Source organism: Salmo salar, chromosome ssa17 (genome assembly GCF_905237065.1).
Source record: "Salmo salar chromosome ssa17, Ssal_v3.1, whole genome shotgun sequence".
Taxonomy (NCBI): domain Eukaryota; kingdom Metazoa; phylum Chordata; class Actinopteri; order Salmoniformes; family Salmonidae; genus Salmo; species Salmo salar.
In genome coordinates this window covers 66,831,695-66,849,103 of record NC_059458.1, presented here as the reverse complement: position 1 = coordinate 66,849,103, position 17,409 = coordinate 66,831,695, and the positions used below count along the sequence as shown (strand labels likewise).

General features: G+C 44.5%; 1 protein-coding gene across 2 annotated transcripts; it reads left to right on the top strand.

Moving 5' to 3' along the window:
• Positions 1-9,030: 9,030 nt before the first annotated feature.
• On the top strand, positions 9,031-13,904 carry LOC106576459 (leucine-rich repeat-containing protein 37A2). 2 transcript variants are annotated; one of them, XM_014153653.2, is made up of 4 exons: positions 9,031-9,555; positions 9,895-9,967; positions 10,510-12,130; positions 12,335-13,904. In XM_014153653.2, exons 2-4 carry the CDS (start codon positions 9,901-9,903, stop codon positions 12,900-12,902), a joined length of 2,256 nt encoding a protein of 751 aa, XP_014009128.1. In that variant the 5' UTR covers positions 9,031-9,555; positions 9,895-9,900; the 3' UTR covers positions 12,903-13,904. The 2 variants fall into 2 exon arrangements, with proteins under 2 accessions (XP_014009128.1, XP_014009127.1); XM_014153652.2 differs by having other exon boundaries at positions 9,891-9,967.
• The last annotated feature ends 3,505 nt before the right edge of the window (positions 13,905-17,409 follow it).

Below are 17,409 nucleotides of genomic sequence, written 5' to 3'. Positions count from 1 at the left end.
CAACTAGCTATACGTCAACTACCTATACGTCAACTAGCTATACACCAGCTAGCTACACATCAACTAGCTACACATCAACTAGCTATACGTCAACTAGCTATACGTCAACTAGCTATACGTCAACTAGCTACACGTCAACTAGCTACACGTCAACTAGCTATACGTCAACTAGCTACACGTCAACTAGCTACACGTCAACTAGCTATACGTCAACTAGCTATACGTCAACTAGCTACACGTCAACTAGCTACACGTCAACTAGCTATACGTCAACTAGCTACATGTCAACTAGCTACATGTCAACTAGCTATACGTCAACTAGCTATACGTCAACTAGCTATACATCAAATGCTTTTCTTTGATTTTAGACTTTCAAGGACCCTCCTATGAACTTCAAAACAAAAGTGTTAGCGCCAAAGTTTCAAACAGAAAGAGATGTTAGCGCTCAACTCCTCCATCCTTCTGCTTGTTTTCTTCCCATCCCCCTCCCCCAACCTCTGCCCCCTCCTCCTCCACTCTCCTTCTCCTTGTCTTCTTCACATAACCCTCCCCCCACCTCCGCCCCCTCCTCCTCCTCCATCCTTCTGCTTGTTTTCTTCTCATACTCCTCCCCCAACCTCCGCCCCCTCCTCCTCCACTCTCCTTCTCCTTGTCTTCTTCACATAACCCTCCCCCCCACCTCCGCCCCCTCCTCCTCCTCCATCCTTCTGCTTGTTTTCTTCTCATTCTCCTCCCCCAACCTCCGCCCCCTCCTCCTCCACTCTCCTTCTCCTTGTCTTCTTCACATAACCCTCCCCCCACCTCCGCCCCCTCCTCCTCCTCCTCCATCCTTCTGCTTGTTTTCTTCTCATACTCCTCCCCCAACCTCTGCCCCCTCTTCCTCCACTCTCCTTCTCCTTGTCTTCTTCCCATAGCCCTCCCGCCACCGTCGCCCCGTCCTCATTCTCTTCCAAAGGCCCTCAGTCATTGAACTCTGATACAGGGCCTCATAATAAAACAAAACCACTGGTTTAATATCCTCTATGATATTCTGGGCAGAGACAGCAGAGCTCTAGTCTTCTGTACTACTGGGTCCCAGTCTTCAACCACCAAATCTCTCTCTCTCTCTCTCTCTCTCTCTCTCTCTCTCTCTCTCTCTCTCTCTCTCTCTCTCTCTCTCTGTGAAGATGGATCAGAAGAAATATTTGGATGATCACACAAACTAAATCGTGTGAGAGCCCCAAAGTGCAGTGTACACACACACACACGTGCACACACTGAGAGAGACAGTCATTCCAGGGCGTACATGTTTTCTTTTCATCGCTGTGGGTGTTAGAGGTTTATATAGCACTCTGTTTGAAACTATTCAATCTAAAAACCATAACAAATGTTCTTCTCACGCATCAAGAGAATGTTTGAATTGAGATGTAGTATGGATACATTTTTTCTTGAACTTTGCAGTCTTAAATGTAGAAAAATAATGTTGTTTAAATAACTTATCCCTGAAACTTGGTTATTAAAATGTATTGAAAGAGGTTTTGTTTTAGCACAGAATCATTAACAATAGGAGGGTAGTTTGGTATTTTCCTCCACCACTTGTGCAAGTCAAAGAATAACCAACTACCTCAGTCACACATTAACAGCTCTTAACTGATGTACTCCCCAACTGCAGGGCTAAACACAAACTATTCAATATTTACTTTGGATTTCCTCAGGGTTGCAGATAAACATACTGTACGGTCAAAAATAAAATGAAGGTCATTTTTGTACAGTCTTATCTCAATAGAGCTACAAGCCCCTGGTACAGGACCTGATAGTGGGAGATCTGGAAGTACAGTACATGGGTATCCACGAAGCTAGGTGTAAAGTTTTATTTCATTTAAAGTATATGGCTTTGTACTCTGTGTTAGCCAGGGATCGGCATACAGCTAGACTAGGACGCTGCCTCAGTAAATCAATCGTCTGTCTACCACCTTTAAACTTTGCCCCATGACCCCCCGCCGCTGCTTCCACCAGCAGACAGACCATGAGCAGATGGGTGTCGATAGCACTCTCTCTCTCTCTCTCTCTCTCTGTTTCTCTCTTTCCTTGTCTCTGTCTCGCTCTCTCTGTCTCACTCTCTCTCTCTTTCCCCCTCTCTCTATTTGTGTCTCTTTCTCTCCTTAAGTTCAGTCATCTCTCTATGCTCCTGTCCTTTCTTCTCTCTCTCTGACTGTCTCTCTTCTGTGCTCTTCTGCCCCTAGGACAGGTCACATTGATGTTTGCTCCAGTTTGAATAAGTGAATACTGTATGAATCCTAAACCCCAGGGCAGGGCTGTCAATGGAGATGTCAATACATTTATACCACAGAGGCCACTGTGCCCTAGTATCCATGTCTACTTCTTAGTTGCCTGCAAGCCAAGAATGCACACACACACACACACACACACACACACACACACACACACACACACACACACACACACACACACACACACACACACACACACACACACACACACACACACACACACACACACACACACACACACACACACACTCTCACTCTCACACACTTAGCCCCCACAGTGTGAAATGATTGATCAGGGCTCCAATTTCTGCACCGCTCTGCGAAGCCACTCATCTAACCCCGACCCAGCTCTCTTGGTGAAAAGCACATGACACATATCTTCCAGGAGTAGAGGTCTCACCAGAGATATCACATCTCACAGAGACAGAGGAGAGGTCTCACCAGAGATATCACATCTCACAGAAATCCACTGGAGAGGTCTCACCAGAGATATCACATCTCACAGAGATCCACTGGAGAAGTTTCACCAGCAATATCACATCTCACAGAGATCCACCGGAGAGGTCTCACCAGAGATATCACATCTCACAGAGCTCTACTGGAGAGGTCTCACCAGTAACATCACATCTCACAGAGCTCTACTGGAGTGGTCTCACCAGTAACATCACATCTCACAGAGATCCCCTGGAGAGGTCTCACCAGCAATATCACATCTCACAGAGATCCACTAGAGAAGTCTCACCAGAGATATCACATCTCACAGAAACAGAGGAGAGGTCTCACCAGAGATATCACATCTCACAGAGATCCACTGGAGAGGTCTCACCAGAGATATCACATCTCACAGAGATCCACTAGAGAGGTCTCACCAGAGATATCACATCTCACCGAGACAGAGGAGAGGTCTCACCAGAGATATCACATCTCACAGAGATCCACTGGAGAGGTCTTTGGGACGTGGGTGAGAGACCAGAGAACTGGCATGACTAGTGGCCATCTGCCAAGGCAACTGGGCATACTGGGGAACAATAGCAGGACTGTGGGGAAGATTAGGACAGATATGGGAGTTGAACAGACAGTCAAACCATAAGAACAAGAGAGACACTGTCAGCGTTGAGACTCATGACAGCTGATCTGTTCAGCTACAATGTAGATGGATTTGTGTGTGTGAAACATCTAACCTCGAGTTAATAACCACTCACCCTCACAGGTCTCTCCTCCTCTACCACTCTGTCGCTTTTTACTCATCTACCACTCACCCTCACAGGTCTCTCCTCCTCCACCACTCTGTCGCTTTTTACTCATCTACCACTCACCCTCACAGGTCTCTCCTCCTCCACCACTCTGTCGCTTTTTACTCATCTACCACTCACCCTCACAGGTCTCTCCTCCTCCACCACTCTGTCGCTTTTTACTCATCTACCACTCACCCTCACAGGTCTCTCCTCCTCCACCACTCTGTCGCTTTTTACTCATCTACCCTCACAGGTCCGCGGCATTACGTCACCACCGCGGGGAAACAAGGAGTACAGCCAAAAGTGCCAACGACAGACGGCAATCTCTGTTATGTTGTTTGATTATGGTCCGCCCACACACACACACACTCGCACACACTGTATTTCAAACAGCACAGTTATGATTTGCTTCCAGGTGGTATAATTAGTTATTCATATTTTAATGTATTCCTCTGTTTCATCTTTCAGGACATATGATGTGGTAAACAATCTATTAATACTCAGCAGTGATCTGTATGCTTATGTAATATTATGCAATACAGACTGTTATCAAGGCAACCTGTGGTCTCGTTTGTGGTCCTTTAGCACCCCCACGTGTTTTTTTTCTACATGCACAGTTGTGGATAAGGCCTTGTTTTTTCCGTATGAAATGCTGGGTCTGATTCATTGATCATTTTCTATCCTCAGTGAAACTTTAATTACATTATGTTTGGGCTCTTTTTCATTGTCATATTCCATTCCCACGTGATCATCGGTCTATTATTGAAACCCAAGAGGTCAAAGGTCAGATGTGTAGCTTGACCACCAGATGGCGCCAATAAATTCATTTGAATTTATATATCAGGGCTGTCCAACTTCTGATTTTCATCCTCTCCTTCCAATCAGGGACTAATTCAGACCTGGGACACCAGGTGAGTGCAATTAACTACCAGGTAGAACCAGAAACCAGAAGTTTTTTGGCCCTCTAGGACCAGGCTTGAACAGTCCTGGTCTATATTGAGGACTGAATCCTAACGGGAGACGTACATGATGTAATCCAGACTGTCACAGTTATCACTGGAGACGTACATGATGTAATCCAGACTGTCACAGTTATCACTGGAGACGTACATGATGTAATCCAGACTGTCACAGTTATCACTGGAGACGTACATGATGTAATCCAGACTGTCACAGTTATTACTGGAGATGTACATGATGTAATCCAGACTGTCACAGTTATCACTGGAGACAAACATGATGTAATCCAGACTGTCACAGTTATCACTGGAGACAAACATGATGTAATCCAGACTGTCACAGTTATCACTGGAGACAAACATGATGTAAACCAGACTGTCACAGTTATCACTGGAGACAAACATGATGTAATCCAGACTGTCACAGTTATTACTGGAGATGTACATGATGTAATCCAGACTGTCACAGTTATCACTGGAGACGTACATGATGTAATCCAGACTGTTACAGTTATTACTGGAGATGTACATGATGTAATCCAGACTGTCACAGTTATCACTGGAGATGTACATGATGTAATCCAGACTGTCACAGTTATCACTGGAGACGTACATGATGTAATCCAGACTGTCACAGTTATCACTGGAGATGTACATGATGTAATCCAGACTGTCACAGTTATCACTGGAGATGTACATGATGTAACTGGGTCTCGACCCCGCCCTGTGCAACTGGGTCCTGGACTTTCTGACGGGTCGCCCCCAGATGGTGAGGGTAGGAAACAACATCTCCACCCCGCTGATCCTCAACACTGGGGCCCCACAAGGGTACGTTCTCAGCCCTCTCCTGTACTCCCTGTTCACCCACGACTGCGTGGCTATGCACGCCTCCAACTCAATCATCAAGTTTGCAGACAACACTACAGTGGTAGGCTTGATTACCAACAACGACGAGACGGCCTACAGGGAGGAGGTGAGGGCCCTCGGAGTGTGGTGTCAGGAAAATAACCTCTCACTCAACGTCAACAAAACAAAGGAGATGATTGTGGACTTCAGGAAACAGCAGAGGGAGCACCCCCTATCCACATCGACGAGACAGTAGTGGAGAAGGTGGAAAGTTTTAAGTTCCTCGGTGTACACATCACAGATAATCTGAAATGGTCCACCCACACAGACAGCGTGGTGAAGAAGGCGCAACAGCGCCTCTTCAACCTCAGGAGGCTGAAGAAATTTGGCATGTCACCAAAAACACTCACAAACTTTTACAGATGCACAATCGAGAGCATCCTGTCAGGCTGTATCGCCACCTGGTACGGCAACTGCTCCGTCCACAACCGTAAGGCTCTCCAGAGGGTAGTGAGGTCTGCACAACGCATCACCGGGGGCAAACTACGCCAAAAAGATCGTCAAGGACAACAACCACCCGAGCCACTGCCTGTTCTCCCCACTATCATCCAGAAGGCGAGGTCAGTACAGGTGCATCAATGCTGGGGCCGAGAGACTGAAAAACAGCTTCTATCTCAAGGCTATCAGACTGTTAAACAGCCATCACTAACATTGAGTGGCTGCTGCCAACATACTGACTCAAATCTCTTGCCACTTTAATAATAAAAAATTGGATGTAATAAATGTATCACTAGCCACTTTAAACAATGCCACTTTATATAATGTTTACATACCCTACATTTCTCATCTCATATGTATATATTGTACTCTATACCATCTACTGCATCTTGCCTATGCCGTTCAGCCATCGCTCATCCATATATTTATATGTACATATTCTTATTAATTCCTTTACACTTGTGTGTATAAGGTAGTTGTTGTGAAATTGTTAGATTACTTGTTAGATATTACTGCACGGTCGGAACTAGAAGCACAAGCATTTCGCTACACTCGCATTAACATCTGCTAACCATGTGTATGTGGCCAATACAATTTGATTTGATTTGATTTGGCTATGAGGTGTGGCCAGTCCTCTTCTGGCTGTGCCGGGTGGAGATTATAACAGAGCATGGCCAAGATGTTCAAATGTTCATAGATGACCAACAGGGTCAAATAATAATAATCACAGTGGTTGTAGAGGGTGCAACAGGTCAGCACCTCAGGAGTAAATGTTAGTTGGCTTTTCATAGCCGATCATTCAGAGTATCTCTACCCCTCTTGCTGTCTCTAGAGAGTTGAAAACAGCAGGTTTGGGACAAGATAGCACGTCCGGTGAACAGGTTAGGGTTCCATAGCCGCAGGCAGAACAGTTGAAACTGGAGCAGCAGCACGACCAGGTGGACTGGGGACAGCAAGGAGTCATCAGGCCAGTTAGTCCAGGTGACCTTACACACTATCTATACAGTCCATCTCCCAGCATGCCATTTTCCCTTCATATAATACTGTTTTGTTTATCTATCAGTCTCTGTTACTGTGTCTCTGTGTTATTCATTGGGACAGTGGGTATTGTAATTCTCTAGTTAGATGGTGACGGCTGGGTTTTATTTGGAGTCTCTGAAGGAGCACGTCAGCAATGCAAGGACAGGCCACTGGTCCCAGGGTCTTACAGTAACTCCTAAACAGTGAATTAACAGGATTCTCTTCACTTTACTGTGTGATACTCAGGCGATTAGACAAGTGATCAGACTAGAAAGCAGTTTATTAACACTCACTCACTAGGTAGTGATGTAATGCTGTAACAAGTGTGTTTGTGTGCGCACATCTATGTATGTGTATGAATGTGTGTTTCTAACCATCCCCAGCTCTGTTGCTTTGTAACAACAGGCCATTGTTTGTGCTGTACGATCACAAATCTGTACAGAAGTTATACTGGACTGAATTGTGAAATTGCTCAACGTTCAACCCATATTGTGTTGAAAACAAACTATTCCGATAAATCCTTCGGGAATGTTTGGCTCTGTTTATTACACTGTAGATGATAGATGAGAAACACCAAGTTTACGAATGCCGAGAATAATGGTTAAAAGAGAGGAGTGAAGCACTGCAATAGGAAGCTGTTTTCATTGTCCGTAGCAAAACGTTTTACTTCGGTGTGCCCCAATGAATAAGACCCAGCAGAATGTCTCTATTTTACTTCCTGTTTTTTACTACAATACAGCTGTTCTCTTCCAAACAGAAACATGTAGACATCGGATAAACCCTGTTTTCTCAAGACACTAGATGTTTTGAATGCCACACAACATGAGATGTACATTTAATGAAAACATGGTGTCCAAATGTAGGTTTTAAAGGAAGATACAGTATACATTTTGGCCAGACATCAAACTTAAAACACTAACCAATGTATGGAGACCAGGGTAGGCCCTACTTTGTCTGAATATTCTGGAACAAAAGAACATTGTAGGAGATAGTGGGGTAAGTTGATCCAAATGGTAAGTTGAGCAACCCCTTTTTTCTGGGAAAGAAGTTAGAGTCTCTATAAGCTGCAATATGAGGTCTTAAACCTAGCATGAAATTGCATCCTTGTAGCTGTGTGGGCTAATATAGTCAAAAGATTTGCCTTGGAGTAAGCTGAGCCAATGGCCGTGGGGGAAGTTGAGCCAACGGAAACCATATCCCATATAAATAATGATTACATTTAGTCAGTTTTATGCCCAGTATGCAATGTGTCATGCATGTGAACTTGAGTGCATTTTTCTTGTTACAGAGCAGACATCATCATGCCCTGTGTATACAAATGTAAAACAAGCAGGGGTCTAGCCCCCCCTTGAGGTTCTTGAGAGAGCAGCCAAGGAAGTGAGAGAAGGGAAGAAGTCCATTTGAGCAGCAGCAAGGGATGAGAAATAGACTGAATTACACTGAAGAGGTACATTGACTAAAAACAAAACAAAACATGAACCTGTGTGAAAGAGAGGCTATGACAGATTAACAGAGCCACACAAGGTCTTATCTGATGACATGGAGTCTGAGCTTGATAAACATATCAAACATCTCACAGACCAGTTTCATGGGCTAAGTAGCCTCGAATGCAGAGAGCTTGCCTACGAATTAGTACATCGAAAGAACATCCATGTCCCAGACAACTGGTCAAGAAATGGAAGGGTAAGTGATATTGAACAGAAAGATCTACATCTGAATTTAGGCATACATTTAAGACCTACAATATATCATAACCCCATTCCATGAATTCAACTTTCACCCACTGTCACAGGACACCATCACCCACTTACCCCAAGGCTGCTCAACTCGTCCCTATGCTCAACTTACTTTATATCTAGGGTAAGTTGTGCCAAGAGACCACTTTTGTTGGACAAGCTATGTTTTCAAAACTGTTATGTTTACATGAATTCAGATTATTTCCAGGGATACAAAACATCCTGAAATATATGTAGATACCTGTATCTTTGTAGAAAGAATACAATTTCCCTTGACATAGGGGGTCGCACAATTGGCCCAGCGTTGTCCATGTTTGGCCGGTGTAGGCCGTCATTGTAAATAAGAATTTGTTCTTAACTGACTAGGATAGTTAAATAAAGGTAAAAATTTTAAAAAATGTCTCAACATACCCCCCTCTCCCCTAACCCAATGCACTATCAATGCACCCGCTATGGGTCAAAGGTCAGGCGCTTCCTCCGGAATCACTTGCCACCACGGTGTCACCCGCCGGGCTGCTAATGCCCCTCTGGAACAAGGGCAAACAGAATCCCCTCTAAAACCACCTCTCCCCTTTGACCTCCCATCCATACATTGACCCCCTCGTCTCCCGTTTAAATTTTTTTTTTTTACCTTTCCTGCTATTGATCTTGCCAGATTCCACTATCCTGGAGGGTCGGTGTGAAAATTCCCTTTGAGATATGAGTATTTAGAGTCATTACCCGCCGCCGGCTCCCGGCCCGGAGTGTGTGTGTGAAAACTCCCCACAGAGAGGGGACTCTTAAATAGGTCATTAAAGTCACCCGTTAGCCCCCAGTTTAGTCGGGGTGTGTGTGTGTGTTTGTGTGTGTCATACTATTTGGGGGTCCTCATTCCTAGAGGACTGCTTGGTTCAGCAGCTTTTCTCCTTGCATTGAGAGAGTTTGGTATGACTCCCACTGAACAACATACACAGATGCATGATATTGTCTCTGACGTCTAAGGGCACAGCAGGTAAGCAAGACTGACACCCATACATCTAATAGATAGAACTTCAGATACTACCTGCTCTATTACTCTAGATCTATGTCAGACATTTAGTGGATACCTACCTTATCTATAGTAGTTACCGTTTGCTCTTGCAATACATTCTAGACAGAAAAGATTAGGCCCATACATTTTTTGGGATGAAAACTCACTCATGCTAGTGGGAAGATCTAGAAAGTTAATTTCAGATAGTATTTTTTTTTGCTTTTGATAAGGAAATAGGAAGAGACTCAATTAGAAACTGTTGTTGTTATACATGATACTGTCTCTTAAGTTGTTGGACTAAGGTTCTTGTCTTTAAGATAGAAGACCATGGAAGAACTCACTCTGCTACTCTGGCTCCTTATAGTTCCTCTTCAATCATTTGTACTTCAGCCCAGTAAGTGCCTATGAACTTTCATCATCCACAGGATCTACACACTGATTTTACATTCACAAACTTGAAATACTAATTCAACAACTTCTAATTTACAATAGCTTGATTTTCTGATCCTCCTAATTGTCTGATCAGCTTGGAAAATGCATCATATGTATGTATGTATGTATGTATGTATGTATGTATGTATGTATGTATGTATGTATGTGTGCAGCAAAGGAACCTAAGTACACTTGAATTCAGATGTTTCCACACTGCATAGGAATAATGTTTTTTTCAAACGAACCAAGTCTGTTAACATATCCCAGACTTATTCAGGCAACCTAGTCACAGGTTTGAAAAGAACCGGAGCCACTTGCCAAACTTTGGAAATTCATTTAAAGTACTGTAAGAAGTGGTTTTATTTTATTATGCTTCTATTCTTTTATGAAAATAACAACTGCTAACTTCGTAAAATCTCTGTCAATATGGCCCACATTGTCTGTAATTTTGTAGCGATGCCTAATCCTGAGTGTCAATACTAAGATACTGCTGTGTCTGTCTAGGAGTGGAAATGATCCCCATAGAAGACTCGGTCAGAGAATCAGATCCCTGGTCAGACTGGAGACCTGAGAGACTGAGGGAGACTCCAACAGCAGATGAAGAGGAGGGTGAAGAACTCACTGCAACCCACCTTGAAGAGAGGAGCGAGGAAGAGGGGAGGAGCGAGGAAGGACTAACTCTAGAGACTGACTCTGAAAAGTGGAGAATAGAGGAGGAGAAGGGGGCAGCAGAGCAGGAGGGCCACGAGGAAGAGCGAGGGATAGAGGAAGAGAGAAAGCTGGTTGGAGGGCTTGATTACAGAGAGAAGAATAGATTTGAAAATGGGGAGATAGAAGCTGATGAGGAACATGAAGAGGAGGAGGAGAGAAGAGATAATGGAGAGGGGAGAGATAAAGAAGGGATTAGATCAGATGATGAGGAGAGAGATGGTAAGGAACAGAGAGCATATGGAGGAGAGGAGAAACTAGAAGAAGACCTGAGAGTTGGGGAAGTTAAAGAACCCAGTGTAGATCAAAGCGAGGGAGACTACTTAGTTGACCTCCCCCCTCCAACCAGCACTTCCTCCTCTCCTGTAGAAAAAGTAATGGACACTCAACCTGTCAATCAAGCTATCAACAAACCCATGTCCCCTCCCCCTGCAGCTATGCCTGTTCCACTTTATGATGTCACTCCTCCACCTGCCACTCAACATGGCCCTCCCCCAGTTACACCATCTACCCCCTCTCAAGTTCCAGAGTCTGCCACTCATGCTCTCGCTCCTGCCAGTCATATCCAAGACCCGGCTCCAGAGGCAGAGGAGGCCATCTCATTGGTGGACAGTGAGCTCATTATGGTTCAGAGTGTGACTGACAGCTCCCAGACCAACCTCAGGGAGTGGGAGAGTTTTGTTTCGCAGGCGATGGAGGTCAAAGTTGGCCCAATTGTCAAGGTTTCAATCAACCACAATCAGACTGAGAGGAACAGCATTGTCTTTCTCAAAGAGACAGAAAATACAGTCAAGCAGCTAAAGTCTACAGCCAAACCAAAACAAGCAAAACCCACAGACAAGGAACTGCAACCTACAGCCAAACCAAAAGAGATGACAAAACCAACAGTGACGGTACAGACAAACCCTACACCCAAAACACTAGATACAAAGCCTATACCCAAAACACAACAGACAAACCATACACCCAAAACACAACAGATACAACCTACACCTGAAACACAACTGACAAAGTCTAGATCTGAAAGACAACTGACAAAACCTACACCCAAAACACTACAGGCAAAACCTACACCCAAAAGACTACAGGCAAAACCTACACACAAAACACTACAGACAAAACCTACACCCAAAACCTTACAGACAAAACCTACACCCAAAACACAACAGACAAAACCTACAGCCAAACCAGCAGTGCCAAAACACACAATGAAGCTGACATCGACCACCAAGAGTTTCAAGACAAAGACAAGGAAACATCAAAAGAAAGACAAAATAAATGAGAGGAAAGGTAAACCTCTAAAAAAGGACAACAAAACCAAAGAGACAAAACAGGAGAAGAAGGAGGGCACAAATCCGGCGTACTTCCCCTACTTCAAAGACAACTACTGTCCCCCGGAGTGTGCCTGCTATGGACGGTGAGATGTTCTCGGACAAAATCAGGCTTACTATTGCCCATTTGTAATTAATTATATTTTATCATTATGCTATTTCCATATTGTCACAGTCTTATTTAATCACCCAAACCATTTTGTACAGTAATGTTTGTTGTGTGCATAATGTATGTGTCTTTACAGGTCCACATTCATTACTCCAATGTTTTCTATTGTCCCCTTTCCCAGAGTGGTCCAGTGTTCCGACAAGGGAGTGGAGAAGGTTCCGTACGGCATCCCTTATAACTCCCGCTACGTCCTCCTGATGAACAACCGCATCGACAGCATTCAGCTGGACCTGCTCAATGAGTACCTGTCCATGGAGTTCCTGGTGCTCAGCAACAACCGGCTGACAGACGGTTCCATCGAGGGGGCCTTCGAGAGCATCCTGGCCCTGAGGCGGCTCTACCTGGACCGGAACCTACTGGAGAGCGTGCCCACAGACCTGCCCGCCTCCCTGGAAGAGCTGCGTCTGGATAACAACCAGCTGAACGTGATGTCGGAGGGGGCCTGGGGCCACTGCCCCGGCCTGCTGGTCCTCAGCCTCAGCAACAACAGCCTGGGGAATGGGAACAATACTCTCACCTCTGGGCAGCCTGCGCACCCTCAGCCTGGACCGCAACCGGCTGGCCTCGGTGCCTCTGGGCTTACCGCTATCTATCAGGGAGTTGTACCTCCGTGGCAACCTTATCCAGAAGTTCCCAGGGAAGGCCTTCATGGGTACCTCAGACCTGGTGATTCTGGATCTGAGCGCTAACCGGCTAACCAACCATGGCCTGCTCAGGGAGTCCCTCCTCAATGCCACCCACCTGGAGAGCCTCAACTTACAGGGCAACCAGCTCAAGAAGGTACCCCGCCACCTCCCCTCTTCCCTCAAAACCCTCAACCTGGAGGGCAACCTCATCTCCTCCGTGGGCAAAGCCTCCTTCATCCACCTCCCCCACCTGGAGCACCTGGGCCTGGCCAGTAACAAGATAACCAGGGTGGCCTCGGGGGCCTTTAGGGCGCTGCCCATCCTACACCAACTGGACCTGTGTCCCAACGCCCTGAGCCAGGTGCCCAGGCAGCTGCCCCGGGTGCTACACTCGGTGGCGCTCACACACAACAAGATCCACTGAGTGCCCCGCGATGCCTTCTGCTGGGGGGATTCAGACCCCGGCCTCAGCAGTCTGGTGCTGGTGCAGCTGGAGCACAACCTCATAGACCTGGGCCACCTGGACGCAAAAGCCTTCCACTGCCTCAGAGGCTTCCAGGTGGTACACTTCTACTGAGCTGCAGTCTATAGAATCCTGCAGGACAGTCATACTGCAAATATAGATTATAGACAATCCCACAACTGAAACCAGTTGCAGTGTTTTTTCTGCTCAACCTGAAAGTCCGTTGGGCTCCAACATGGCGGTAAAATGTTCTGCAATACACATAGAGAAACAGACATCACGTCGGGAGCTGATTTTGATTCAACATTACAAGATAACAATGCAAGATGGCCAGTTGAGTGAACTTTGATCTCAATGTGGATAGCTATACTGTACTGTATGTCAGTGCTTTGGGTAAAGCTGTGATTGATGGAAGCTGCGATAAGTGTTCAGAGAAAATACTTATTTGAACCGCTCCCATGAAGTCTGTGTTGAAAGACTATGGCCTACTTAAAGGTCAATGATGCCACATACAGTTGAAGTCGAAGGTTTACATACACCTCAGCCAAATAGATTTAAACTCTGTTTTTCACAATTCTTTACATTTAATCCTGGTAAAAATTCCCTGTCTTAGGTCAGTTAGGATCACCACTATTTTAAGAATGTGAAATGTCAGAATAATAGTAGAGAGAATGATTTATTTCAGCTTTTATTTATTTCACCACATTCCCAGTGGATCAGAAGTTTACATACATTCAATTAGTATTTGGTAGCATTGCCTTTAAATTGTTTAACTTGGGTCAAACGTTCTGGGTAGCCTTCCACAAGCTTCCCACAATAAATTGGGTGAATTTTGGCCCATTCCTCCCGACAGAGCTGGTGCAACTGAGTCAGGTTTGTAGGCCTCCTTGCTCGCACATGCCTTTTCAGTTCTGCTGACAAATTTTCTATGGGATTGAGGACAGGGCTTTGTGGCCACTCCAATACCTTAACTTTGTTGTCCTTAAGCCATTTTGCCACAACTTTGGAAGTATGCTTGGGGTCATTGTCCATTTGGAAGACCCATAGCGACCAAGCTTTAACTTCCTGACCGATGTCTTGAGATGTTGCTTCAATATATCCACATAATTTCCCTGCTGCCACCCCCGTGCTTCACAGTTGGGATGGTGTTCTTCGGCTTGCAAGCCTCCCCCTTTTTCCTCCAAACATAACGATGGTCATTGCGGCCAAACAGTTCTATTTTTGTTTCATCAGACCAAAGGACATTTCTCCAAAAAGTATGATCTTTGTCCCCAAGTGCAGTTGCAAACCGTAGTCTAGCTTTTTTATGGCGTTTTGGAGCAGTGGCTTCTTTTTTGCTGAGCGGCCTTTCAGGTTATGTCGATATAGGACTCGTTTTACTGTGGATGTAGACTTTTGTACCTGTTTCCTCCAGCATCTTCACAAGGTCCTTTTCTGTTGTTCTGGGATTGATTTGCACTTTTCGCACCAAAGTACGTTCACCTCTAGGAGACAGAACGCGTCTCCTTCCTGAGCGGTATGATGGCTGCGTGGACCTATGGTGTTTATACTTACGTACTATTGTTTGTACAGATGAACGTGGTACCTTCAAGCGTTTGGAAATTGCTCCCAAGGATGAACCTGACTTGTGGAGGTCTACAATTTTTTTTCTGAGGTCTTGGCTGATTCTTTTGATTTTCCCATGATGTCAAGCGAAGAGGCACTGAGTTTGAAGGTAGGCCTTGAAATACATCCACAGGTACACCTCCAATTGACTCAAATGATGTCAACTAGCCTATCAGAAGCTTCTAAAACCATGACATAATTTTCTGGAATTTTCCAAGCTGTTTAAAGGCACAGTGGGTGCCTGTAAACTTCTGACCCACTGGAATTGCGATAAAGTGAATTATAAGTGAAATAATCTGTCTGTAAACAATTGTTGGAAAAATGACTTGTGTCTTGCACAAAGTAGATGTCCTAACCGACTTACCAAAACTATAGTTTGTTAACAAGAAATTTGTGGAGTGGTTGAAAACGACCTAAGTGTATGTAAACTTCCGACTTTAACGTTATGTGACTGTCAGCTGTGTCTTAGCAATCTTATCATTGGAACAATTGTTAGCTAAATGTGTTTCTATTTAATGTTGTCATGTGATTAAATAAAAGTGCCATTAGTGGTCTGGATGAGTCTCTTTTCTGGAAGAGTGTGAATTGGCGAGTAAATGGCAAAGCCTTATTAACAAAAGCAACTCCATTTCAACTCACGTTGGCCTAATACGGGCAAGAAACAATGTCACAGTCTAGGAAAAATGTCTTCCTGCTGCAAAAGTATTCTCCAAAAGCTCTTTATTAATTTCCAAAACCACTTCCAGATACCTTTCATAAGAGGGCTGGGGTAATATTTCATTGCCTATCGTTATTAAGCTGAAATGTGTTTATCTGAAGGCAAGTTTATTTTCTGGGTAAGAGCTTGGCCGTGCTCTACACCAAATCCTTGGCTTGGCTGCTGGTTATTGTTGGATAGAAACATGATTTTAAACTTTGGCAGCCATTTTCCAAGGGCACCACTTGTTTTTTTCATGCCTCATAATGGCCTCTCCAGTCCAAATGTTTCCATTCTAAAGCGTTCTCTCCACTTCCTGTAAACAAGTTAATAAGAGATTTTTTTATATATAAAAAGTGTATACAGCCATGTTTGGTGATTAACTGCACCAAAATTATCAACCTTCCTGGGTGAACACCACATTCAAATCAGAGTTTCTTGGTTAGATAATGTTTTACCCAGTAGCAATGATGGATACCTGCTGTACATTGCAAATGTATCCATGATTGGATGTTGATACAGTGCATTCGGGAATGTATTCAGACCCCTTGACTTTTTCCACATTTTGTTACATTAAAGCCTTATTCTAAAATTGATTCAATTAATTATTTTCCTCAACAATCTACACACAATACCCCATAATAACAGAGTGAAAACAGGTTTTTAGACATTTTTGCAAATGTTTTACAAATAAAAAACAGAATTCAGACCCTTTGCTATGAGACTCGAAATTGAGCTCAGTGCATCCTGTTTCCATTGATCATCCTTGAGATGTTTCTACAACTTGACTGGAGTCCACCTGTGGTAAATTCAATTGATTGGACATGATTTGGAAATTCACACACCTGTCTATATAAGGTCCACAGTTGACAGTGCATGTCAGAGCAAAAACCAAGCCATGACCTCTGAGACAGGATTGTGTCAAGGCACAGATCTGGGGAATGTGTTTGGATGTTTGACCACTAGATGGAAGTAACATATAGAGGGAAAGAGAATGAAGTAACAGGTAAACCCCTAACTGTATGCAATGAATACATTTATGATGAACAGAACATTCAGAGGCAGATTTGGCCCTGCTTCAGTTGCTGCAATTAAAATTCAAGGAAGTTTAATTTTGGCTGAAAAAAAGTCACTTAAACTCACACCTGCATGGTCTCTCTCCTTCTCATACATATACTGAGTCAGCTACCATTTGACATTTTAGTCATCTCTCTTATCCAGAGAGACTTACAGTATTAAATCCATACATTTTCATAGTGGTCCCCCTCGGGAATCAAAGCCACAACCCTGGCTTTGCAAGCGCCATGCTCTACAAACTGAGCTACACGGGACAATAAAGACTTTCACAGAGTAGTGACAGCTTGTGATCCTCCTTTTCAATACAGTGAGAGTATTTACTATTTACACCAGGAGAAATAATGGAGGGTAAAAGAAGGGCTGAACAGTAGAGAGAAAGATGATACACAGAATCTAATCTAGAGAGGGGAGTGAGGTGATTGGTGCTCTCTCTCTCAATTTCTCTCTCTCTCTCTCTCTCTCTCTCCCTCCTCTCTCTCTCTCTCTCTCTCTCTCTCTCTCTCGCTCTCTCTCATATAACATTGCTCAGCTACGTGGCAGTGCACCCATAAGGCCTGTGAAAGAGGAGGAGGGGGAGGGAGATGAGCGAGGGAAGGAGAGTGAAAGGCAGGATAGTTCCAGACTTCATTTTCTCCTACCGTGCACGGAGGAGAGCCGCTTTTGGCAGGCCTGGGGTTCACCAGCACCTCCCTATGGTCCAGCAGGACCTCTGCTCTCACAGCACTGTC

What these genes read in the sequence shown, in the direction of transcription:
- LOC106576459 (XM_014153653.2), top strand. Translation starts at nt 9,901, where the DNA reads ATGGAAGAACTCACTCTGCTACTCTGGCTCCTTATAGTTCCTCTTCAA. An exon ending in ATCATTTGTACTTCAGCCCA is followed by an intron (nt 9,968 to 10,509) that starts GTAAGTGCCTAT and finishes GTGTCTGTCTAG; the next exon opens with GAGTGGAAATGATCCCCATA. An exon ending in GAGTGTGCCTGCTATGGACG is followed by an intron (nt 12,131 to 12,334) that starts GTGAGATGTTCT and finishes CCCCTTTCCCAG; the next exon opens with AGTGGTCCAGTGTTCCGACA.